The 23,763-nt window shown below is 35.8% G+C and overlaps 1 protein-coding gene across 1 annotated transcript in view; it reads right to left on the reverse strand.

Moving 5' to 3' along the window:
- The window catches only part of Trap1 (TNF receptor associated protein 1), a 428,549-nt gene that overhangs the window by 98,451 nt on the left and 306,335 nt on the right, over positions 1-23,763 (reverse strand). The window contains exon 4 of the mRNA XM_069824270.1: positions 17,558-17,710. Within this exon, the coding sequence (XP_069680371.1) occupies positions 17,558-17,710 (153 nt within the window). The remainder of the gene's footprint in view (positions 1-17,557; positions 17,711-23,763) is intronic.

Below are 23,763 nucleotides of genomic sequence, written 5' to 3' on the forward strand. Positions count from 1 at the left end.
ACAGTTAAGCTTTAAGAGTTAAGCATTTCAAACTTTCAATTGCTTCTCCTGAAAAATGTATTCCAAATGACATCAATCATTCTTGCAGTGGACTCTTCAATTGGTATTTAGGCAGGAGTGTCAAAATGAATTACAGTATGTCGTCATCAAACATGTGTACGGAAATGTTATTACTCACTTACTCATGGCTTTTAAGGAACCCGGAGGTTCATTGCCGCCCCCACATAAGCCCGCCATCGGTCCCTATACTGTGCAAGATTAATCCAGGCTCTATCATCTATCCCACCTTCCTCAAATCCATTTTAATATTATCCTCCCATCTACATCTCGGCCTCCCAAAAGATCTTTTTCCTTCCGGCCTCCCAATTAAGACTCGGAAATGTTAATTGAGTGCCGCGCCGTGGCGTCGTGGTCTAAGGCATTCTGCCTAGGACTCGCGTTACGGAATGTGTGCTGGTTCGAGTCCTCATGGGGGAAGAAATTTTCCCATTAAATTTCGGCCAGCGTATGGGACCGGTGCCCACCCAGCAGCTTGATGCACTTGGGAAGCTACGATAGGTAACGAAATCCGGTTGCGAATGCCAACTATAACGGCTGAGGGGATCATCGTGCTGACCATACGATACCTCCATTCTGGTTGGATGATCGTCCACCTCTGCTTCGGCATGTGGGCATGAGGCAGCATCCGGCTGGTCGGTCTAGGCCCTTCACAGGCTGTAGCGCCACAGATTATTATTATTATTATTATTATTATTATTATTATTATTATTATTAGTATTATTATTATTGTTGAAGAAAAAATTTGTGCTCTATATAAGGGCTACACCGGCACGTAAAATATCTCAGCTAGTTTCGGGAATGAAAGTACAATAATTGTGCGTAAAGATCAATTTTTGGTCCTTAGGATTTTTTTTTTTTTGTCAAATAAAAGAATAAGTTTAGCTTGAGAGGAGTTAGGCCAGAATATTAACCCATACAAATTACAGAATGAAAGTATCCAAAGTATACCACTTTAAGAGCGTTTATATCGCCAACAGAAGATAAAGATCTTAATGCATAACAGGCAGGGCTCAATTCATAATAATCCTGGGTGTCACAGCTGACAATGTAATTAAACCCTAGAATAACAATAATTATAAACATTATTATTATTATTATTATTATTATTATTATTATTATTATTATTATTATTATTATTATATTCGACAGATATTGGAGAAAAAATGGGAGTATAAGGGTACAGTACATCAGTTATTCATAGATTTCAAAAAGGCGTATGACTCGGTAAAGAGAGAAGTTTTATATAATATTCTTATTGAATTTGGTATTCCCAAGAAACTAATTCGATTAATTAAAATGTTTCTTAGTGAAACTTACAGCAGAGTCCGTATAGGCCAGTTTCTATCTGATGCTTTTCCAATTCACTGCGGGCTAAGGCAGGGAGATGCACTATCACCTTTACTTTTTAACTGCGCTCTAGAATATGCCATTAGGAAAGTTCAGGATAACACAAAAGGTTTGGAATTGAACGGGTTACATCAGCTTCTTGTCTATGCGGATGACGTGAATATGTTAGGAGAAAATCCACAAACGATTAGGAGAAACGCGGAAATTCTAGTTGAAGCAAGTAAAGCAATTGGGTTGGAAGTAAATCCCGAAAAGACTAAGTATATGATTATGTCTCGTGACCAGAATATTGTACGAAATGGAACTATAAAAATTGGAGATTTATCCTTCGAAGAGGTGGAAAAATTCAAGGGCCGCATTCATAGACATTCTTAGCGAGGGCTTTCGGTGGATGATCAGCGAACTAACGTTTTTCGTATTCATAAACCAGTGTCAGCGATATGATATGATATGAATCCTGTTTAGCACGCTCGTAACCCGGGCTAGCGAAATGTCTATGAATAGCACCCCAAATATCTTGGAGCAACAGTAACAAACATAAATGACACTCGCGAGGAAATTAAACGCAGAATAAATATGGGAAATGCCTGTTATTATTCGGTTGAGAACCTTTTGTCATCTAGTCTTCTGTCAAAAAATCTGAAAGTTAGAATTCATAAAAGTTATATTACCGGTTGTTCTGTATGGTTGTGAAACTTGGACTCTCACTTTGAGAGAGGAACAGAGATTAAGGGTGTTTGAGAATAAGGTTCTTAGGAAAATATTTGGGGCTAAGAGGGATGAAGTTACAGGAGAATGGAGAAAGTTACACAACGCAGAGCTGCATGCATTGTATACTTCACCTGACATAATTAGGACCATAAAATCCAGACGTTTGAGATGGGCAGGACATGTAGCACGTATGAGCGAATCCAGAAATGCATATAGAGCGTTAGTTGGGAGGCCGGAGGGCAAAAGACCTTTGGGGAGGCCGAGACGTAGATGGGAAGATAATATTAAAATGGATTTGAGAGAGGTAGGATATGATGATAGAGACTGGATTAATCTTGCTCAGGATAGGGACCAATGGCGGGCTTATGTGAGGGCGGCAATGAACCTCCGGGTTCCTTAAAAGCCAGTAAGTAAGTATTATTATTATTATTATTATTATTATTATTATTATTATTATAGTTAAGATATAAGGATTTTCATAAAAAAAAAACAATTTTTGTTTCAACATAATATAAAGTTATCTTAAACTACAGCAGAACCGCGGTGACAGATATAAAATTACATCCTTCTTATAACAGTATGGAGGAGAATTTTTAACTCCTGTCGCCAGATAGTTCACCGCGTATCAGACAGATGGCAGCTACCGTCTCCACAGAGTAGATCTGCAAATACTTTTTCTCTTTATTGAATAGCACGCTACCTTTGTCTGGAGCTGAACCAGGCGATAATGGAAGAAAAAATAACAATCACATACGACATTTCTTTGAGAGACATCAGGAAGACAGGCTTTTAATAAAAAAAATGCGATCTATAACAACAGAGGAAACGCTAATTCCTATCAACGATACAGTGAATCCGACAGTAGTGCCAATATTACTTAATTACGTGTTCATTCCCACGAACACTAACCACCACAGAAGAGGTCTTTACGTAAACAATATTTCGACCCTCGTCATTCAATGCTAGAAAAACAATAATGTTCATGAGTCACTACTGGGATTATTATACGTGAATTCAATTTTGTGTGTGTTATATAAAATTAAAAGGAGCATATTCTGCGGATCTCTGGAAAAAGAACTGAGAAAGAGACTAATCAAGTGCTTTGTGTGGAATGTGGCTTTGTATGGGGCAAAAACACGAACATTACGACGAAGTGAAGATAAGCGACTAGAAGAATTTGAAATGTATATTTATTTAAGTGGGTTATTTTACGACGCTGTATCAACATCTTCGGTTATGTAGCGTCTGAATGAGGTGAAGGTGGTAATGCCGGTGAAATGAGTCCGGATTCCAGCACCGAAAGTTACCCAGCATTTGCTCAAATTGGGTTGAGAGAAAACCCCGGAAAAACCTCAACCAGGTAACTTGTCCCGACCGGGATTCGAACCCGGGCCACCTACTTTCGTGGCCAGACGCGCTAACCGATACTCCATAGGTGTGGACTTGAAATATATATATGGAGAGGAATGGAGCGTGTGAAATGGATAGAAAGAATAAGAAATGAAGCTGTTCTAGAAAGAGTGGGTGAAGAAAGAATGATTCTGAAGTTGATCAGGAAGAGAAAAAGGAATTGGTTTGGTCACTGGCTGAGAAGAAACTGTCTACTGCAGGATGCAAAATGATGATAATGACTTAATTATGACTCGTGACAATTAATGGTTGACTATTTGTGGCGTGATTTTTGATGCCTTAATATTTGGTGACGATGGTGATAAGTGCTGTTGAATAAATAGTTATATATAATCTAAAAAAATTAATAAGGCAATAAATCACTATCAGTAACAAGTAAAACTTTGTAAATTCTGCGAAAATATAAAAAATATTTACATATCTCTCACCACGCAAATAACGGAGTGTTTCGGTTGACGCTGAAACAAGCCACTGAAATCCAATACTGCATTCTCACGTAACACAATCCAGCACACAAATGAATCTAAATAAATGAGAAGCTCAGGCGAAATATTTACTCTACAGTTTTACGTAATGACTACAAAATTTGGCGTTTTATACAGTGTATATTATTCACAAACACCTATCAGTGCATTGTCCGTCAATCAACAACACGAAAAATATACCGACATAAATCTAGACTGTTACATGATTTAACGATTCTCTTTCAATTGATGCTTTCAAAGTATTCAGTAAATTGAGTAATGCTGGAACTACAGTACGCACCGAAACAAACAACTGAAAAAGGATACTGAGATTTTATATGCAACAAATAACACTGATCTACAATGATTTTGCTGTTTGAGATATTAACTTTTTCTAAGAATTTCGGCGTTGATGCACCGAAAATTACATTTAAGAAAAGTTAGCTGATATTCAGGCAATATTTCTGTTACACCCTCTATACCACTTAGAAGATTATCTAAGAAGTACAGTCTCGTACATAAAATGTCGTGCAATCTAGCAGTACAAAGGAGCTTCAGAGCATGTTTCAAAGCTTGACTTAATATGGATCCTGTATTTGACCAGAAGGAGATAAATTTCAACATTTCATGTTATCCCGGTAAAGTCTCAAAATTCTGTTTTATCTTCTTCATTGTTATTTTAAAAATAACATAGGTAAAAATTCTATTACACATCCGAAAGGTTCACACGACTGATACGGGAGCAGATGACGTTAAGTGCCGATAATGTAGAGCATCGATATGCGCTGTAACCACTCTCAAATTATAAATGGATCTCTATACATAAAATTAATGGCCCTTCATTTCGAATAAAACACACTAAACAGCCAAAGCCAAAGATTTGCTTCGTAATTTTTCGTATTATGTAGTTTAAAAAGATTAATGAGAAGGAAGAACGATTTCGCAATAGAAACTAATTATTGTGTAAAGAACTATTTCCACTTTTCGTTACAAACTCAGCACAAGTTTCTACCACAGCCTACTATATACAGTCACGGAAGCTTGGGATGATTTTTTTCATTTCTCGCGATAGTTGCTAGCCGCTTGGAGCGCTGTGAGTACTAGGAACAATAGACTGTGTCACTGCCATTGTGATCTAATACAGGCCATGTGACTCGCTTAACCCGATTACGCAGGGCGGCGTTTCAACCATATAAATTAATTGGAATGTATAAAGAGTAACATATATTTCTCTAAAATGTAGTGTAATTGCATTAATAAAATTTAAAACAATGATTAGGAGACACTTCAGACATAATCCCTTGCGAGTTAAGGTGTAATATTATTTTTGGTGTGAAAATTACGTTGTTCGTATGTGTAATACCTGCCTTTATTTCGATTAAATATTGCCAAATTCTTGTACATTCATTTATGCACGATTCAATAACTTTCAGTTGCACCGCACGAATATTTAGATATGTTGAAATTATAGGTTATGTTTTCTGTACCAGTTGCCACTTTCTGTCTAATTTTAGTGGTCTCCAATGCCCTGCCACTACATATGTATGTTATGTCATATGGAAATTATAGGTTATGTTTACTATATTTAACTTATATTCCTATATTCGCAATTATACATTATAATTAAACATAATGTCATGTATGACACCCATCACATTCTATTTGTCTGTATTTTAATACTACAATTGAGTACTGAATTACTGTATTTATCTACTGCCTAAGAGACGAAGTAACAATCGTACGTACACTAATTTCATAGGAGTGGTATGGTAAATTTCTGTCTACAATTAAGGAAGGAAGATGTGCTAAATTAAAGCCATAATATAAATTCGTTTTTATTTAACCTCAAAATAGCTTCCATTCTAAACTTAAAATGTCGATGCGAACAGATTATGTTAACACGTAAAAGTCTCTTCATATTAAAATAACACAGTTTTGTAATTATTTCTGCAACATATTATGCAACAAGAAGTAAACGGAACTTATGGACACATTACACTAAATAAAACTTAGCTATGAAACTCAATAAAGTTATAATATTTCACTGAGCTCCATACACTGAAATAAAAAACCCGAACATACATTACGGCCTTGTCTAGCTCGAAAAGGCACTGACTGTGCCGTAATTCGCTTTGTTGTGAAAAGGTGTGTAAACTGTGAAATGTTCCTTATCGATTGTAATAATTGTAAATGGCTAAAATGCAGTAATTTTAATAATAAAATGGGACAAGGAGACATTTGTGGTACTATAAATATTGTAAGAAAAAGAGGTTATAGTTATCCTTCTTCCGAAAGATCCAGGAAGGTGAGTTTATAAAATATAATATATACTTTATGAAAATAATATAATTATAAACATTATGTATTTCATATTTCAATAGTGGAAGGAAGGTGTTAATTTTTTCAAAAGAATACGATATCGAAAGTACAATACATTTTATCGTCTGCTGGGGAAAGGGTCTGTGATGAGGCGATAGTAGCGATCCTGGTAGTTAGCAACTATCTATGGATGCATATTTCAACTGTCTATGTTTGCATATTTAGTAAGTATTGAGCTTCGTGACTGTATATACTAGACTGTGTTTCTACTCTCTTAGCCAGAAACAGGCATTGCAAAGAGCCTTATTCCCCAGCGATTACCAGTTCCTAGTAATAAATCCATTTGTGAAGAATTAGTGGATTACTGAAACGAGGTCTAATATATTTCAACATCCATAATAATAATTTTGTATCAACAAAAGCCGCCCTAAATAAGGGTTCAATAGATGGCCTACTAATCAATTCACAATTCACAATGATTAAAAATAATTATGTATGTGACAATTTGAAAGAAAAAAAATTAAGATAAATGATAAGAAAACATAGGAAATCATTTACAATAAAAGTTTCTTGGATACAAATGATTACTAATTATAGCTAAGGATGTTTTTTAACACATGAAATCCTATGGCATCAATCGTTTCATCAGAAATTTTAAATTGTTTAAGTTGATTTAACGTTTCTCATAGGATTGTCACAGAACATGAGTCCAAAAATTGTCCAATGTGTGATGTGGTATTGTGCTCCGAGATGCTGACAACAAGGCTCAAAAATGTCGATTTTTGCAAATAGGAAAATATCGCAATGACAATTTGAAAGAAAAAAAACATTTAGATAAATAATAAGAAAACATAGGAAATCATTTACAATAAAAGTTTCTTGGATACAAATGATTACTAATTATAGCTAAGGATGTTTTTAACACATGAAATCCTATGGCATCAATCGTTGCATCAGAAATTTTAAATTGTTTAAGTTGATTTAATGTTTCTCATGGGATTGTCACCGAACATGAGTCCAAAAACTGATCTTGTGCTCCGAGATGCTGACAACAAGGCTCAATTTTAAATGTCGATTTTTGCAAATAGGAAAATATCGCAAATAACTACAACTATTTTGTATAAATTTGTGAAGAATTAATTGCCTACATCTACTTAAACTGTACAATACACAAAGTGAAATATTTTACTTTTAGCTATGCTTTTGGCGGTGATTATTTCCCTCGACTCGAGACAGGGCGGTGGGGTTCTGTGATGCATTTTCTATAGTTTTGGTTCAATTATTTTCAAATTTTGTTGGTTGGTTGTATATGTATAAACATTTGTACCAAATTTCATACATTTTTCATTCAATATTAATTTTTTTTTCTTATTTTATCAAACTAAATCATCCATAAATTCATAATGTTCCTCGCGGGGACTATATTTGAAATTCAGTTTTCAATTTTTTGTGAAGGATTTACATTCCATAATTAATAGAACTACGCATTGATTTTAAAATCTGAGTACTGGTGAAAAACATAACAATTTCCATTTGGGACATAATTTTTTTTGTTTAATTTCCGTATTTCTTTTTAAAGTTAAAATTCATTACACGAAAAATATTTAATCAAGAGTCAATTCCATGCATAGTTTTGTGTATTGATATATAGAGAGTATTCATGAAAAATTCCATGCAAATTGGAGCAAATGGAAACCACGAGGGACCATTTGTATGATGAAAAATGTTGTTTTGACAAAATGCAATTTATTAAAAAGTGTTAACTTTTTTCACACTGAGATTTTCGGAACTCCCCAGCACCACAGCTTTTCCCTGCCTTCTTCTTCTTCGCTTCCTCCTTCCTCGTTTCTGACATCTGGCCTCCTCTTGTTCAGCCTCTGCAATCTCTTGTTCTACCCTTGGAAGATCCTCCTGTCTGACAGTGGTCTTGCGGTGTTGCATGGCACTGCATCCCATATTGTATTCTCCAACAACATTGGAGGTTGCTATGTCCAGCCTCTTTTTCAAAACAAAATTTTTCTCTGAACATATTCACCATATTGAATCGTGCAAACTGTCATTTTCATTTTAGATTGATTACGGTGGTATTAGTTTCTAAAATCATCAAGAGATGGTAGAGGAGGCATGCTCTGAAGCATCTACAGCGAAAACTGAGGGAAATTTGAATATACTTACTTACTTATGGCTTTTAAGGAACCCGGAGGTTCATTGCCGCCCTCACATAAGTCCACCATCGGTCCCTATCCTAAGCAAGTTTAATCCAGTCCCTACCATCATATCCCATCTCCCTCAAATCCATTTTAATAATATCTTCCCATCTACGACTCGGCCTCCCCAAAGGCCTTATTCCCTCCGGTCTCCCAACTAACACTCTACATATACTTTAATTCTGGATTCGTCCATACGTGCTACATGCCCTGCCCATCTCAAACGTCTGAATTTAATGTTCCTAATTATGTCAGGTGAAGAATACAATGCGTGCAGTTCTGCGTTGTGTAACTTTCTCCATTCTCCGTAACTTCATTCCTCTTAGCCCCAAATATTTTTCTAAGCACCTTATTCTCAAACACCCTTAATCTCTGTTCCTCTCAAAGTGAGAGTCCAAGTTTCACAACCATAGGCCTACAGAACAACCGGTAATATAACTGTTTTATCAAACTTGAATATAAGAGTGGAAAAATAAAGAAAGATACTACTTATAATTGAGGAAAAGTGGGCATTGCACGTTTTAACCCCCTTCACACGGCATTTTAAAAATGGCCGCCAGACCTTTAAAAATGATGGACGGAGGCTAAATATAAAACGTATACAAATGTGTAAAGTCACCAAAAAAAAAAAATGTCATTTTGACCGAAAATTCAGTCCTAGTGTCCCTTAATTGCCCTGCAAATAACGTTATACTATTGTAGTTAATGGTCTTTTCGGCTTTTCTCCCGACACACTTCACCTAAGTCCCTTACGTGGAATAATGTAAGACAGAAGACAGTTCTCTGGTTAAATGTTACTGAAAATGAAGATGGAAATGTCCTCAATTCTCTATTCTCCGTCGACGAGGCACCATTTAATCTGATTGGTGCTGTGAACACATACAACTGTAGAATCTGGAGAAACAACCGACTCACCAAACACCAAAGAGATGTAGAAGTCAACGTTTGGTATGGCTTGATGAAGGATCACGTGAATGGAGTTTTCTTCTTTCAAGAAGCAACTGTGACAAGTCATGGATATGTTAACCGAGTATGCAGGCCTAGTAGCTCAATTACCTGGCAATACATAGTTGCAGCAGAACGGAGTTCCACTCCGCTATGCAGGTATTGCGCGGGAAATTTTAATCCACCATTTTCGGAACAAATAGACTGGAAGAGGTGGGTCCGTAGTTTGGCCCCCTATGTCGTCAGACTTAACATCTATAGAAAATCCTATGTGGGGCTACGTGAAGAACATAGTCTATGAAACCAGAATTTCTGACATTCCAACTCTGCGACGTAAAATTAGGGAGGAAGTAGCTTTAGTCACGAAATAGATGCATGCCAACACCTGAAACGGGATATAATATCGTTTCGATGTATGAAGCACTTAGTTATTTGTGTTACTTATCTGCAAGATCAATTTCTCACTACAATGAATATTTTGCTTGATATTTATTTTTCTTTTGTTGGACACCATTCTCAGACACCTTGTATTTAAAACCGTCTAACTAATTAAATATTTTCCATTAATATATCTGTCCGTTGCAGATATCTTGTTTCCATTATATTCGCCTTGGTTTTATTTGCTGAAAGAACACTGCGCATGCCAAAAGTGTATAGACAAGAATAGAAGACAATGCACGTATGAGATCTGAACAGGATACCTTCTAAATCTATGCCAAGCTCATATGGCTCGTTCAGTATAAGATTTTCTATTTTCCAAAAGAGATTTTACTCTCCAACGTGCATGGTTTTGCAGTGAAGTCTCGTGTTCACAATACTTTGTGGTGAAGTTGAACAGTGCCAGACCATTATACATCGATTTCACAGTAATTAACTAAATTACTACGTGGTCGTAATTTGATGTCTAATACAGAGCGTACAGTATCAGTGGTGGATCTAGGTCTCGCAAGTTGGTTTCAAAATATTTCATAAATGTAGTCTTCTACATTAGCAGCAGCCCTAGGTCATTGGTTAGCAGAAAATGTTCAAAAGTGGTGTCGTATAAAGTACATAAATTCCTGTTATGTACTGAAAAAAGCAAGAAGTTACACGATATTTACTTATTTATGTATTTACTTGCTTATTTACTTACTTACTCGCTCACTTATTTATTTATTTATTTATTTATTCATTCCATTCCCATTTATTTATTTATTTAAACTTCAAACACCAACAGAAGCAAGCTTGCAATTATAGGTGGCTTACATTGATACAATTTACGAGTATATACAAAATAGTGGAAAAACAAAACAAGGAAAATAAACGAAAGAAAGAAGGATAGATAATAAATGCTAGAATAGAATATTACAGTTAATATTAGTACCAAATGTCAATATAATAATGCAGAATTATTTCAAAATTAGACGAAAAACATACACTTAATCATAACAAATATGTAAGGAAATATTGTTATTTTTAAAATTGTATGAAATCTTTTAATTGATAAACTGAAATCTAACAAAAAATCACAGTTCAAAGACAAGAGTTGTAAGTTTTACACACAAAAAACAATGGAGACTTCTTGAAGAAAACAGTTCTATGAATTGAAATAACAAAAGGTTGCCTATGACGTAATTCTGTTCTTTTCACATTAAACTGAAGGTATTTAAGAAAATCACAGTTATTCAGTATACCATTAACAGTCTTACGGAGCAAAATTTGACTATTTATTAATCTATTAGCCGTACCCGTGCGCTCCGCTGCACCCTTTAGAAATAAATATAAAGTAATCATATAATTAAAATAGGACATTTGATCCAGGGAACATTCGTGTTTGATAGAAGGATAAATCGTTTATTATGTTACTTAATTTAAATTTAATTAGAAAATTAAAATGCGATCATTTTGATCCAGAGACCACTCATTTCGTCATAAAAATTAGTTTAGGAAATACAGGAAACGAATATACAGAATAGCCTATCAAGTTTTCTGTGCATAAGAATATATTTTAATCTTACCTGTCCTCGATTCACTCAGAAGTTACTGTGATAACATTATAGCATTATGTCCATCTAGAGAAACTACACTTTCCAATGGTGAATTAATAATTAATTATACAAATCGGTTAATTTAGCTTCCGATATTACTTCATAGAAACGCAGAAACATTATCAGTAGGCCATCTTTCATAGCTTTCGATTGTTGCTGTCCAAGGCCCCTTATACACGAAGTCATTTGTTTTTTAATTCATTACACGGCCTTAGATGGCAGTTATTTTAATTTTAAAACTCATTTATCTCATTAAATATCAGTCCTATCAAAATTTTTCAAAGAATAAAACTTATCGGAAATGATTTTTAAAGAAATTTTTGTTACGTAACATTTTTCATAAAAATCAATAATAAGCGAGATATTTCGATTTATTTAATTCAGGCCCCCTTATAACCCCCCCCCTTTTAAATAATGTATTTTGAATGCCATATAGCCTATAATCTAAGTTACAACGAACTTAATTTATATTCCAATTTTCATCGAAATCCGTTCAGCCATTATCGCGTGAAAAGGTAACAAACATACAGACAGACATACAAACAAAAATGTCAAAAAAGCGATTTTCGGTTTCAGGGTTAATTATATATGTTAGGACCAATTATTTTTGGAAAATCGAAAATTACCAGAAAAATTTCGGCTACAGATTTATTATTAGTATAGATAGATTTTTAAAGTTTCATAATTAAATTAAAAAAGTAACGGATTATATGAAATTTGCTTTTCATAAGACGACATGTGATGTTTTTCTAAAAATATAAGTAACGCAAAAATCGTTTCTGTATCCTTTCTATTTGCATCTGATGGGACTGGAACTGAGGTGACCATATTATAGAGGCATACTCAAGTTTATTTATAACTAGAGTTTCACATAGAATATCAATAGTGTTTATATTTTTAATTATTTTGTATTTTTGATTATAAATCCTAATTTTATATATCGGGATTCACTTCAAACTGATCGGTATACATATCGTTTCATTATAAACCTATCATATCTTACAAAAAAAGTAAAATCTCTGTAGTAGAGGCAGCTCTAGGCCTAACAATGAATTGGTAGCACAGATTCTTCAAGTGAGTGTAAGTTACAAGTTTTTAATATCGTATCTGCGGCGACTATGGGCATCGTTGCGAACTGGTATGTACAGATCAGAGTGCTGCATTGGAGTTAAATCGCTCGCTTGAACTCGGTCGAATGTCGCACGCTCGAGTGAGGTAAGATCGGTCGTGATACGCTCGTAATAAACAGAAGCACGGTAAAAGGTCATCTCACCGACATGTCTTATCTTGTATGGAAGGCGACAGATAAGATACAGATATGTTTTGCTCACACGGTAAAAATAAGGCATTATTTTCTGCATTTATGACAAACGTCTAATGGAACGTACCAAAACAGTAACATGAAGTTATAAATAAAATAGTATGAAAAACTTCGATATACACTTATTATTCCTAATTAATAATTATTCAATATTTGATTTACCACATATATAACATGATAGGTCCATACATAGTGTTCCGCCTATATACTGCGACAATGTAGAAACGTTTTACAAAATATTACTATATAGCAGTAAATTAATAACAATATTAGTTCACAGATAACGTCACAGAAAATATAATAAAACGAATAATCATGCTGCACAACTGTTACAGACGCAAAGATTGATACACTAATTATTAGAGATTATTATTATTATTATTATTATTATTATTATTATTATTATTACTAGAAAACTTGATATATTTCTTGCATTATCGTGATTGTGTTCTCCGTTTATAATAATTACTGTACATTTACATCCAATAACATCTATCAGATTTGGCAAAAACAAAATCACTCCTGTGTGTGTGTGTGTGTGTGTGTGTGTGGGGGTGGGGGGACATTTACCTACAACATTTATATTACATTTTAAAGAAAGTTTTGTAGTTGTACTATGGAGAGATTAGTTAAACACTCCAAAGTTTTGAAATGATAAACATCTATGATGTTACTACACAGTTCATCACTGTAACAAGAACGAATGTCTAACGCTCCGCTTATACCGTTCAAGGATTTATCGCTCGCGACAATTCTACCCATCATGCATGTGCGCTACCTATCAGATTATGCTATGAACTACTTGGCGTTCGAGCGAAAACGTCCGATGCAGACCTCTGGTAAAGATCATTTTAAAGGTCTATAAGTTATTTATTACAATACGAGAAAACTATTTTCTGCCTACTTTCCCTCCTCATATTATCTCTGTAAACTGATATATTTCTGAAGAACTCCAATGCCTTTAGTCATCGATTAAACGAACCGAATTGTACGTCCAAATGTTAAATTCTTAGAAACTGACACGCCATTTTCATTAGCCCATACTTAATACAAAGTTCTCTATAAATTGAAAAATGCAAGACGTATTCAGTAACATAAGACTATGGCGTCCACCGATGTGAAGTAACGGTTAGCATGTCTGACCATGAAACGAGCGAGTCCAGGTTCAAATCCTTGTAGGAACAGGTTACCTGGGGGTTCCCCTCAACCAATTAAGAGCAAATGCTGGATAACATTCGGCACTGAGACGATAGATAAACATCGCAGTTGATAAAGTGTAGTAAAATAAAATAATTAAGAAATAATACTATGGCAATAAAATGACAAGTTTCTTATAAAGGTCCTACAGTATTGCCTTGGAAAACAAAAACGCTACGAATTTGCGCACCAACCTGTTACATCTCACTGCGAAAACGGCACTTTAGAAACCGAAAAAAAGTCCGCATCAATATCGAGTTAATCGCTATAGATCACTTAAACTTTATTTCCTACAAAGTAAAAAGTTTCTTTATAATGACTGCCCTAAACTACAATCGAATTAATTCACCACAAAGAGATTTAAAAAAAAATTCTAGCAGATAAAAGCTAGTTTATATTCTAGCAGATATAAACTAGCTTTTACCTTCCAGTCTGCCGACAAAAAATCTGAAAGTTAGAATTTATAAAACAGTTATATTACCGGTTATTCTTTATGGTTGTGAAACTTGGACTCTCACTTTGAGAGAGGAACATAGGTTAAGGATGTTTGATAATAAGGTGCTTAGGAAAATATTTGGGGCTAAGAGGGATGAAGTTACAGGAGAATGGAGAAAGTTGCACAACGCAGAACTGCAAGCATTGTATTCTTCACCTGGCATAATTAGGAACATTAAATTCAGACGTTTGAGATGGGCAGGGCATGTAGCACGTATGCGCGAATCCAGAAATGCATAGAGAGTGTTAGTTGGGAGACCGGAGGGAAAAAGACATTTCAGGAGGCCGAGACGTATATGGGAGGATAATATTAAAATGGATTTGAGGGAAGTGGAATATGATGGTAGAGACTGGATTAATCTTGCTCAGGATAGGGATCAATGGCGGGCTTATGTAAAGGCGGCAATGAACCTCCGGGTTACTTAAAAGCCAATAAGTAAGTAAGCAGATATAAACTTCGCTGAATTGCCGCCACAGACCGAAATAGATATATTCTTGGCATTAACAAAGGACCTATTATCTCACGAACTCGTTTTAAAAGTCATACCAATGCTTCAAAGATGTTTTAATGATTCATTTTGGTAAACAAGTTTAACATAAGCTGGATATTTTTATTTTCTTCAACAATTTGCCTGTATAAGTTTCTGACTCTAGGAATCTTAGTTTCTCATTTTATCTGGAGAACATGAACAGAGGTTATCCATTTAATTATCTGCCCGGCCATACCTGCACTTATAAATCCAGTTTTAATCTCCATTACTCCACACGTGGAGTACAAAAAGGCTGGCGCACGTCACCGCAATTTCACCAGCTTCCAATAACTCGCCCTGAAAACCTGTTCCGCCGCTACACTCACAGATATGAAATGTCCCATTCAATAACCTGGAACCGTGAGAAGCAAGCAGCTTATACTGAAGCGCCGTACTCTATAGGCAACTTCTCCTACACCGTTGTGAAGCAGGTAGTCTAATTGGAATACCCAGGCGTTCTCAATTACGTGTTTTATCACTAATGGGATAGTAAATTGCTTCAAATTAAGGTGGATGGAGACGTATGAGTCCCCTCTTCCACATGATAGGCGGCCAGCAATTGGTTAAGGTCATTTGTTCCTGAAAATGAGATTCAACCGACAAGAGGATCAAGTACGCACAAGCGCTTTCCGACACCACAATCTCACGCAATACTACTGTGCTCCGACACAATGGTCATTTATTTTGAGTTCCTGTAAAATGCTGAGATATACAGAGTAGCCCTCTTGAACGTCCCTGATTTTAATTGTCTATGAAAGGAAGATTAATGACGTAGAGATTTTTTTTGGGTGGGGGAAATTCAACAAAAAATATTTTCTATGTAAAGATTATTATTTTTTGGTCCTAGATTCTTCGAGCAACAGTGCATATTACTATACAGATTATTGTGCATATTAGTCTGGAATCCCGGCCACCAAGCCCCTCAACTGAGTGCGCTCCTTGTATAATGGCAATTGACTTAATTGACTTAATTGTGTACGTAAGTGTTAGTATAATCCATAAAGAACAAGATCAATTGTCGTTTTAGAGGTGGTGTTCAAACTGCCGTCCATTGAAGGCATTGCACAACTGGTACCTTCGTACTATGGAGTGTCTGCAACGCTCAAAAAGGCCAACATTGTCTCTAATAACATGTTCAGCTTCAACAACGAGAGCAACTAAGTCTTCTGCCGTATCGATAGGCGTCTCATACACAAAACGTTTCACATCTCCCCACAAAAGAAATCCAGTGGGGTTAGGTCCGGTGATCGAGGTGGCCACGGTACCGGCCCACCCCTGCCAATCCAACGATCGGGGAATGTAGCATTTAGGTGGTTCCTGACACGACGATCAAAGTGTGGAGGGCACCGTCATGCTGAAACCATATTCGTTCTCTGATGTTCAATGGGATATTTTCTAAAAGTTCTGGTAAGACGTCGTGTAGAAAAGCAAAATAATTATCACCATGGAGACTGTTAGGCAACAGACAAGGCCCTACAAGATGGTCGTGTGTTGTGACGGAAGTCAAGTCATCTATCCTTCAGGCCATCTAGCGGAAAAACGGCGCATCTACTAAAGTTTTGTCGTTTGTTTTTACCTCCTCTATCATCCCGGAAACGTTGTAAACGTTATTTTTAACACTCTGTACATGCCATCTAGCGGAAAAACGCGCATCTACTAAAGTTTTGTCACTTAAAACAGACGTTTGTTTTTACATCCTCTATCATCCCGGAAACGTTGTAAACGTTATTTTTAACACTCTGTACATGCCCAACTTGAAGTCAGGCTAAAAGGGAAAAACAGTGGAGGGGAGGGGTTCGATCCGGTGCTGTGGATTGAACTTCGGCGTAGCTCAATGGTGAGAGCGTTTGGTACGTAGAACCAAGTACCAGGGTTCGATCCCCGGCGCCGGAGCAAATTTTTCTCCTCTAATATTAATAAATTAAAAATATTTTCGTTACTAGTGATTGTTGTCTGTCGATGCGTAAATTACGCAACATAAGCATTACCCTAAAAAGATACAAAGTACCGAGCGAGTTGGCTCAGACGGTACTATTTGAGACTAGCATTCGGGAGGTTCCGGGTTCAAACCCCATGGCCGACTAATATGACTGGAGTGTCTCATGTTTCCCTCAGTCATAAAGGCAAATGCCGGATTGGAAATTTACATGTCATAATTCATCGCCGCCGGTGAAATAAGTCTAGGGTCCAGCACCCAAGGTTACCCAGCATTTGCTCATATTGTATTGAGGGAAAACCCCGGAAAAAACCCCAACCAGGTAACTTGCCCGGACCAGGAATCGAACCCGGGCCACCTGGGTGTACATCGAAGAAGACATGTTCACGTCATAATTTGTTTACGATGTAAGGTTTGTAACTAACGGGGCGATGCAAGTATGAGTAGGTCCACATTATTAAAAGTTGTTCCTAACGACGTCTAACATTCCTCGACGTTCGTAACATACTCAACTGAACACCCTGTATTTCTCCCCTGGATTATAGAGACAGAACATGTGTGTCTAGGCTAATATACTGCAGCACTTACCTGGATGGTGAGCGTGCGGTTCTGCTTGTCCGTCGCGATGTGAATCTCGAGGGACCGGGCGTCGGGTCCCTCGGGAACCTCGCCCGTAAGACTCAGATAACGCAGCTTCTCCAGGGCGTCGCTCGCGTTCGAGATCAGTTCCCTCACGAACACCTGCAAACAAACTCTCGTTAGTTAACACGCTATTAACACTTTCAGTCACAGATGTTTACATAGATATAGGAATCACTAATTATACAGACAGAGATATAGAGACAGACACACAGACACACAAGTAAATAATTAAATAAATAAATAATTAAAAAATAAATAAATAATTAAATATATACGGTACCGGGGGGGTATTAAGGCCTAGCATGTTATAACGCCCACTACCTAGTTTTGCCATTAGTTATACATTTTTGCAAAAAAGGAGCACCAGCTTTTAAGACCTAATTCTTCCTCAGGTCTTAAGAGCTGTTGCTCTTTTTGCGAAAATGTAGGCCTATAACTTATGGCAAAACTAGGTAGTGGGCCTTATAACATGCTAGGCCTTAATACCCCCCGGTAGGTACCTTTATAAATAATTGAAAAATTAAATACATAATTAAATAAATAATAAAGCAATTGATTAAATAATTCAATAAATAAAGCAATCAAATAATAGTAATTATAATAATAACTATAATTATAATTATAATAATTATTATTATTATTATTATTCTTATTATAATTATTGACTTCTACTTCATTTCTTCTCTTTTCAATTATTTTTTTCTAATCCAGCAAGGTTCGTTTCGATTAAGGGGTTAGGTTCAGCTTTCAGCAGTAAAATGTTTGGAAACATTCAACATTTTTTCCTCCATTTCTGTATTTTGTACAATAATGTAAAACACTGTCCTTTTTCTATATGAAAAAAAATATTTTTACTGTTTAGAAAAAATTATATATATATATATATATATATATATATATATATATATCTTTTTTTTTCGAAATTAAAAAAGGTGGCAGTTCACTGTGCAGTGATGAAGCGTTTCCCTCATAACTCATAAACTTGTTAACTTTTCACGTTCTCTGTCTTTTATTTTATTGCTGAAACTCGTGTTTACAATATCATGCTCTTTCAATTACATTCCTTCATAAATATTATTATTTTTATTTTGTGTTAGAAGAAATTACTGATATTTGAACTTTTTTAAAATGAATTTAATTTTTATCAGACAATCTATCAAAGGTAGATAAGTGATCTTGTACCATATTTTAGATATGACATGCATAAATACACACAAAAAATTTCGTCATAGAATGTTTGATAGTTTTTTAGTTATGTGGGAAACGCTTCATCACTGCACAGTGAACTGAATTTTGAAAAAAAAAAAAAAGTAAATAATTTTTTCAAATCGTAAAAATATATATTTTTTTTTCATATAGCAGAAAGACACTGTTTTACACATACTAATTTTCATTATTGTACAAGATACAGTAATGGAGGAAAAAAATGTTGAATATTTCCAAAATTTTACTTCTGTAAGCTATACCTAACTCCTTAAATAAAACTAAACCAACAGCAAATGCCAATAAATTGATTTTGCACTCCAGCACACTTACTAATAGGAAGTCTATAATCATTGTTGCCGATATTTCTAAAGCGAACACCGGTCGATAATAACCCTTGGCCGACTTTAATCTGAACTAGCCAAATATACTTATTCGTGTTCATGTATTAATCATCAATCATTCATTGATTTTGGCAAAATCACTGTGGCTGAAAGGGTTAAACTCTTGCTATTAGCCACTTGATTGGCTGCGCAAAATGCCGGTGGCATGGAGAGGCCGTTGAATGAGCGAACGGGACGGCGGGCGGCACCCGCGTTGGGAATGTACACATCTGCAATGTCTATTCCTCGACGCAACAGGTTTTTTATTGTGCAAAAACGCGGTCTGTTTTCATAAACCGGGAGAGCGCTGGCTAAGTGCTTGAATATACACTCCAGAGTTAGTGGCAGATAAAAATGAAACCAAATTCCTTTCAGTGGAGAGGCACTGACTGTGACAGCGAAGGATCAATTTCACAAGTGAGAATGTGTCCCACTCCGGTCACTGGATATTACTTCCCTCCCTGCACGCAAGCACGCACAAGTTACATGGCACTGGTATACGAATAAAGCCGTACAAACAACACATTTATAACACAAAAACATTCCCTGAGTTTCTTTTTATTACGAATATGTATACCATACGACTCTTCCTTAAAAACTGTTATCGCCTGGAGAAAACTTAAATAGTGGGCCAAGCGCCATATATTAAAAACGGAGAAAACAATGGTTAAAATTAAGTGATTACCATAATTTAATTAAACATATAGCAAGTAATATAAAGTATGCAAATTAAAGCTAAATGACATGAAAATCTTCATTAAATTAAGGCATTCACCTAACTTTAATTACTGTTTTCTCCGTTTTTAATAAATGGCGCTTGGCCTACTATGGCTCTGAACCCTTCAATTATGAACCTATTCATTGGAAATCGAGGAACTACAGGGTTGGGCAGATAAACCCGGCCTGTGTTATGACATTGATAGGTACTAATGATTTGAAACAAACTTCAAATGGAATGAAAATAAAATGCATTTACCTTTATAATAAATGTTGGAAGTGTCCTCCATCCGCATCTAGACACTTCTGTGCACGTTTCAACAGGTTCATAAAAACACGTGTCAATTCCTCATGGGTGATATTGCGGATGCAACTGCAACCATGTCCAACAACCAGAGGCAGAAATTTACACGTTTATCTCTATCGGGCTCTTTCAATTGTTGTACAGCTGTCACTCGGTACGGTTTCAATTTCAAAAACTTCAACACACGTCCGCAAGTTCTCCTACTCACATGAACCTGTGGAGCCAATCTCGTGGTAGACTTTCGAGGACTCCTAGTCATAAATTCATTAATTCGCGCCGTAAGTTGAGGAGTCCGGACAGAAGGAGTTCTGTTCCTTGTTACATTTTTTATGGATCCAGTCGTACGCCATTTTCGCACCAAATCTTGAATGCTGCTTTTCGCTGGTACTGAGCGAAGCGGATATTTGTCTCTGAATAATTGTTGTGTTTCCTTAATAGAGCTGGTCTATACGTACGCCTCCACAATGAATATTCGCTCTGGTATTGAATAAGTCATGCTTATTTAAAGAACAACTCTTTACATGTATTTAGTACGTCTGACTTTTAAAAAGTAACCAGAAGAGGTTATAAGCAACAATGGCGCAACAACAATGACCCAAACACGCGGAAGATACAGTATAGCCAACATAATTAGCCAACATAATTACATTTTCAAGAAAAAAGAAAGAAAAGAAATCAATACCCTACATAATTTATTTTCCAAATCATATGACATGAGATGGGGCCGGTTTTATCTGCCCAACCATGTATAATATAGAGAGTGAACCTTAAGTGATGTCATTAATTTCGGGAGATTATTATTTGAGAAATGTATTTCAAACAAAAAGAAAAATGTAATACAAGATTGCTCGTTCTTGCTTCCTTTTCGAGAAAAAAAAATTGTTTTATTGTTTTATATGAAACATTTCCAGAGCGTGTTTTGGGAAAGCCATTGATTTAATTCCCAATATGCTCAATCAGTTTAAGAGATGAGTGTAATAGAAGAGATGGAAAAAATTCAAATATCTTAGAGCAACAGTAACAAATATAAATGACACTCGGGAGTAAATTAAACACAGAATAAACATGGGAAATGCCTGTTATTATTCGGTTGAGAAGCTTTTGTCATCTAGTCTGCTGTCAAAAAATCTGAATTTATAAAACAGTTCTATTACCGGTTGTTCTGTATGGTTGTGAAACTTGGACTCTCACTCTGAAAGAGGAACAGAGATTAAGGTATTTGAGAATCAGATGCTTAGGAAAATATTTGGGGCTAAGAGGGATGAAGTTAAAAGGAAAATGGAGAAAGTTACACAACGCAGAACTGCACGCATTGTATTCTTCACCTGACATAATTAGGAACATTACATCCAGACGTTTGAGATGGGCAGGGCATGTAGCACGTATGTGCGAATCCAGAATTACAGTACATGTAGATTGTTAGTTGGGAGGCCGGAGAGAAAAAGACCTTTGGGGAGGCCGAGACGTAGATGGACGGATAATATTAAAATGGATTTGATGGAGGTGGGATATGATAATAGAGACTGGATTAATCTTGCACAGGATAGGGACCGCTGGCGGGCTTATGTGAGGGCGGCAATGAACCTTCGGGTTCCTTAAAAGCCATTTGTAAGTAAGTAAGTAAGTAAGAGAGAGATACAAAATGAATATTAATACATGGGAAGTGAAAGGACTGCTTTTTGGCGCTAGGGGAACTTCATTTAAGTTAACCAAAACCATGCTCCTTTCTCTTAAATGAGAACATTAACAAAATTTGTTTAATAGTATTGAGAGATTAATTATCCATTTTACATAATCACTTGCATAATACTATGTAATTTTTTTTCACTTCATTTCATTACTCTTCAATGTATTTTATCTCATGTTTCTCCGAAATCAAATTGTACTTCATTTTTAAATTTATCATTGTTCCGTATTCTCTCCGCAATCATATTGTATTTTTAATTTAACCTCTGCTTTGTATTCTGGATCCTAGTGGTCAGCCGTAGATTTCGGCCAGATGTCCCAAATTGTGGAATTTGTTGTTTGCAATAGTAAATTTTGTTTCCATACCTATTGCATTTGTGTTTCTATAATTAATTATAAAGGTTAAAAAATAATTTATTTATTTTCAATAGCTAATACATGACATTTATTAACACAGTTGAATCGTAAATTTGGTTTCATTTCAGCTAGATCGTTTTTATGCATTTATAGGTATATTATGTTCAAAAAAGGAAAATGTACTGTAGTTTGCATGGCTATGTCATGTCTTTCATTTAATTGCAATTGTTTTTGTTTTTTAATAAATTAAGTAAATTTGCCACAGTTTTACTATACGAGTTTCATTTCATTGTAAAGGTTAAAAAAATGGTATATTTAACTTCGTACTTACTATACTCGTGTAAATTTCTTTAAATAAGACAGAAGTTTCCTGTACTAAATAGCAAAGTTTAGCAATGGTAAATTGGATTTCCTTGGCTACTTCATAAACTTTCTATAAACAGAACAGTTAAACCAACGATAAATTTTCTTTCCATGGCTACTGCATATTGATTCTTTCTATGTGAAAGTTCAACAATAATTTCGTTTGCATGTATGCTGTATAAGTTTTCCGTAAATAGGAAAGTTCAAACATCCTTATTTCATTTCCATGACAGTTGAATTTTTTTTTTTATTTTAGTAGGAAATTTTAATACTAATAAATTTTATTTTGATGAGTATAGGTCTCGCAAGCAGGGAATACCGACGGAAGAAATGCGAATCAAACAATGCGATAAGGAAGAGCGGGCGACAGGAAAGGTCACGAGATAGCTTGATTGATATTCAAGAGTACAGTCGGAAGAGAAATGACATCGATAGAATCAGTCTGCGTTGCGATAGTTACATTACGACTTCAGTTTGTTCCCTTGCATGTGAATGCGTGTCTTGTATCGCACGGTATTATTATTTTATTCGTAAACATATGTTGCGGGTTTAATTAGCTTCGAATTTTTCTCTTGCTACGTTCTTTATTTCCACAGCGATGTCCTCATTTGTTCGTCTTCTTGGAAGAGACAGTACTGCGAGTTACTCATCACTAAGGCTGGCTGGGTCGCACAGGTCAGGTCGCGCAGTCATAACACCTAACACTTCCTTCTTATGTCGCGGTACACTCAGTCTTAAAACACAATATTCTTCCACACGTCCCGTTACTAACCACTACGTCTGTTGTCTAAACAATGTCATGATGACGTATTTTCTTGACGTGAGTGTCCCTCAGCTACGAGCATAAATATTATTTTCATTCTTCCTCTTCCCTCTTCCCCTCCTATGCACGTTTGTGATTAAATTTCTTTCTTATGACGCAACACACAGCTCGCTCACTAGCCAAACAACCAAGGACAGGGGCCATTAACGCTGAATCGAGCTGTACTTCCTAAGAAGACCGTGGTTACCGGAAGAAAATACAGGCGAATTCTAAATGATGCAGTAAATAAAGTGGATGACTTCAAATACTTGGGGTGTTCTATAAGCAGTAACATGAGCTGCTGCCAGGAAGTAGTGATGGGTCCAACCGGCTCTTG

The sequence above is a fragment of the Periplaneta americana genome, chromosome 4 (assembly GCF_040183065.1).
Source record: "Periplaneta americana isolate PAMFEO1 chromosome 4, P.americana_PAMFEO1_priV1, whole genome shotgun sequence".
Classification (NCBI taxonomy): Eukaryota; Metazoa; Arthropoda; class Insecta; order Blattodea; family Blattidae; genus Periplaneta; species Periplaneta americana.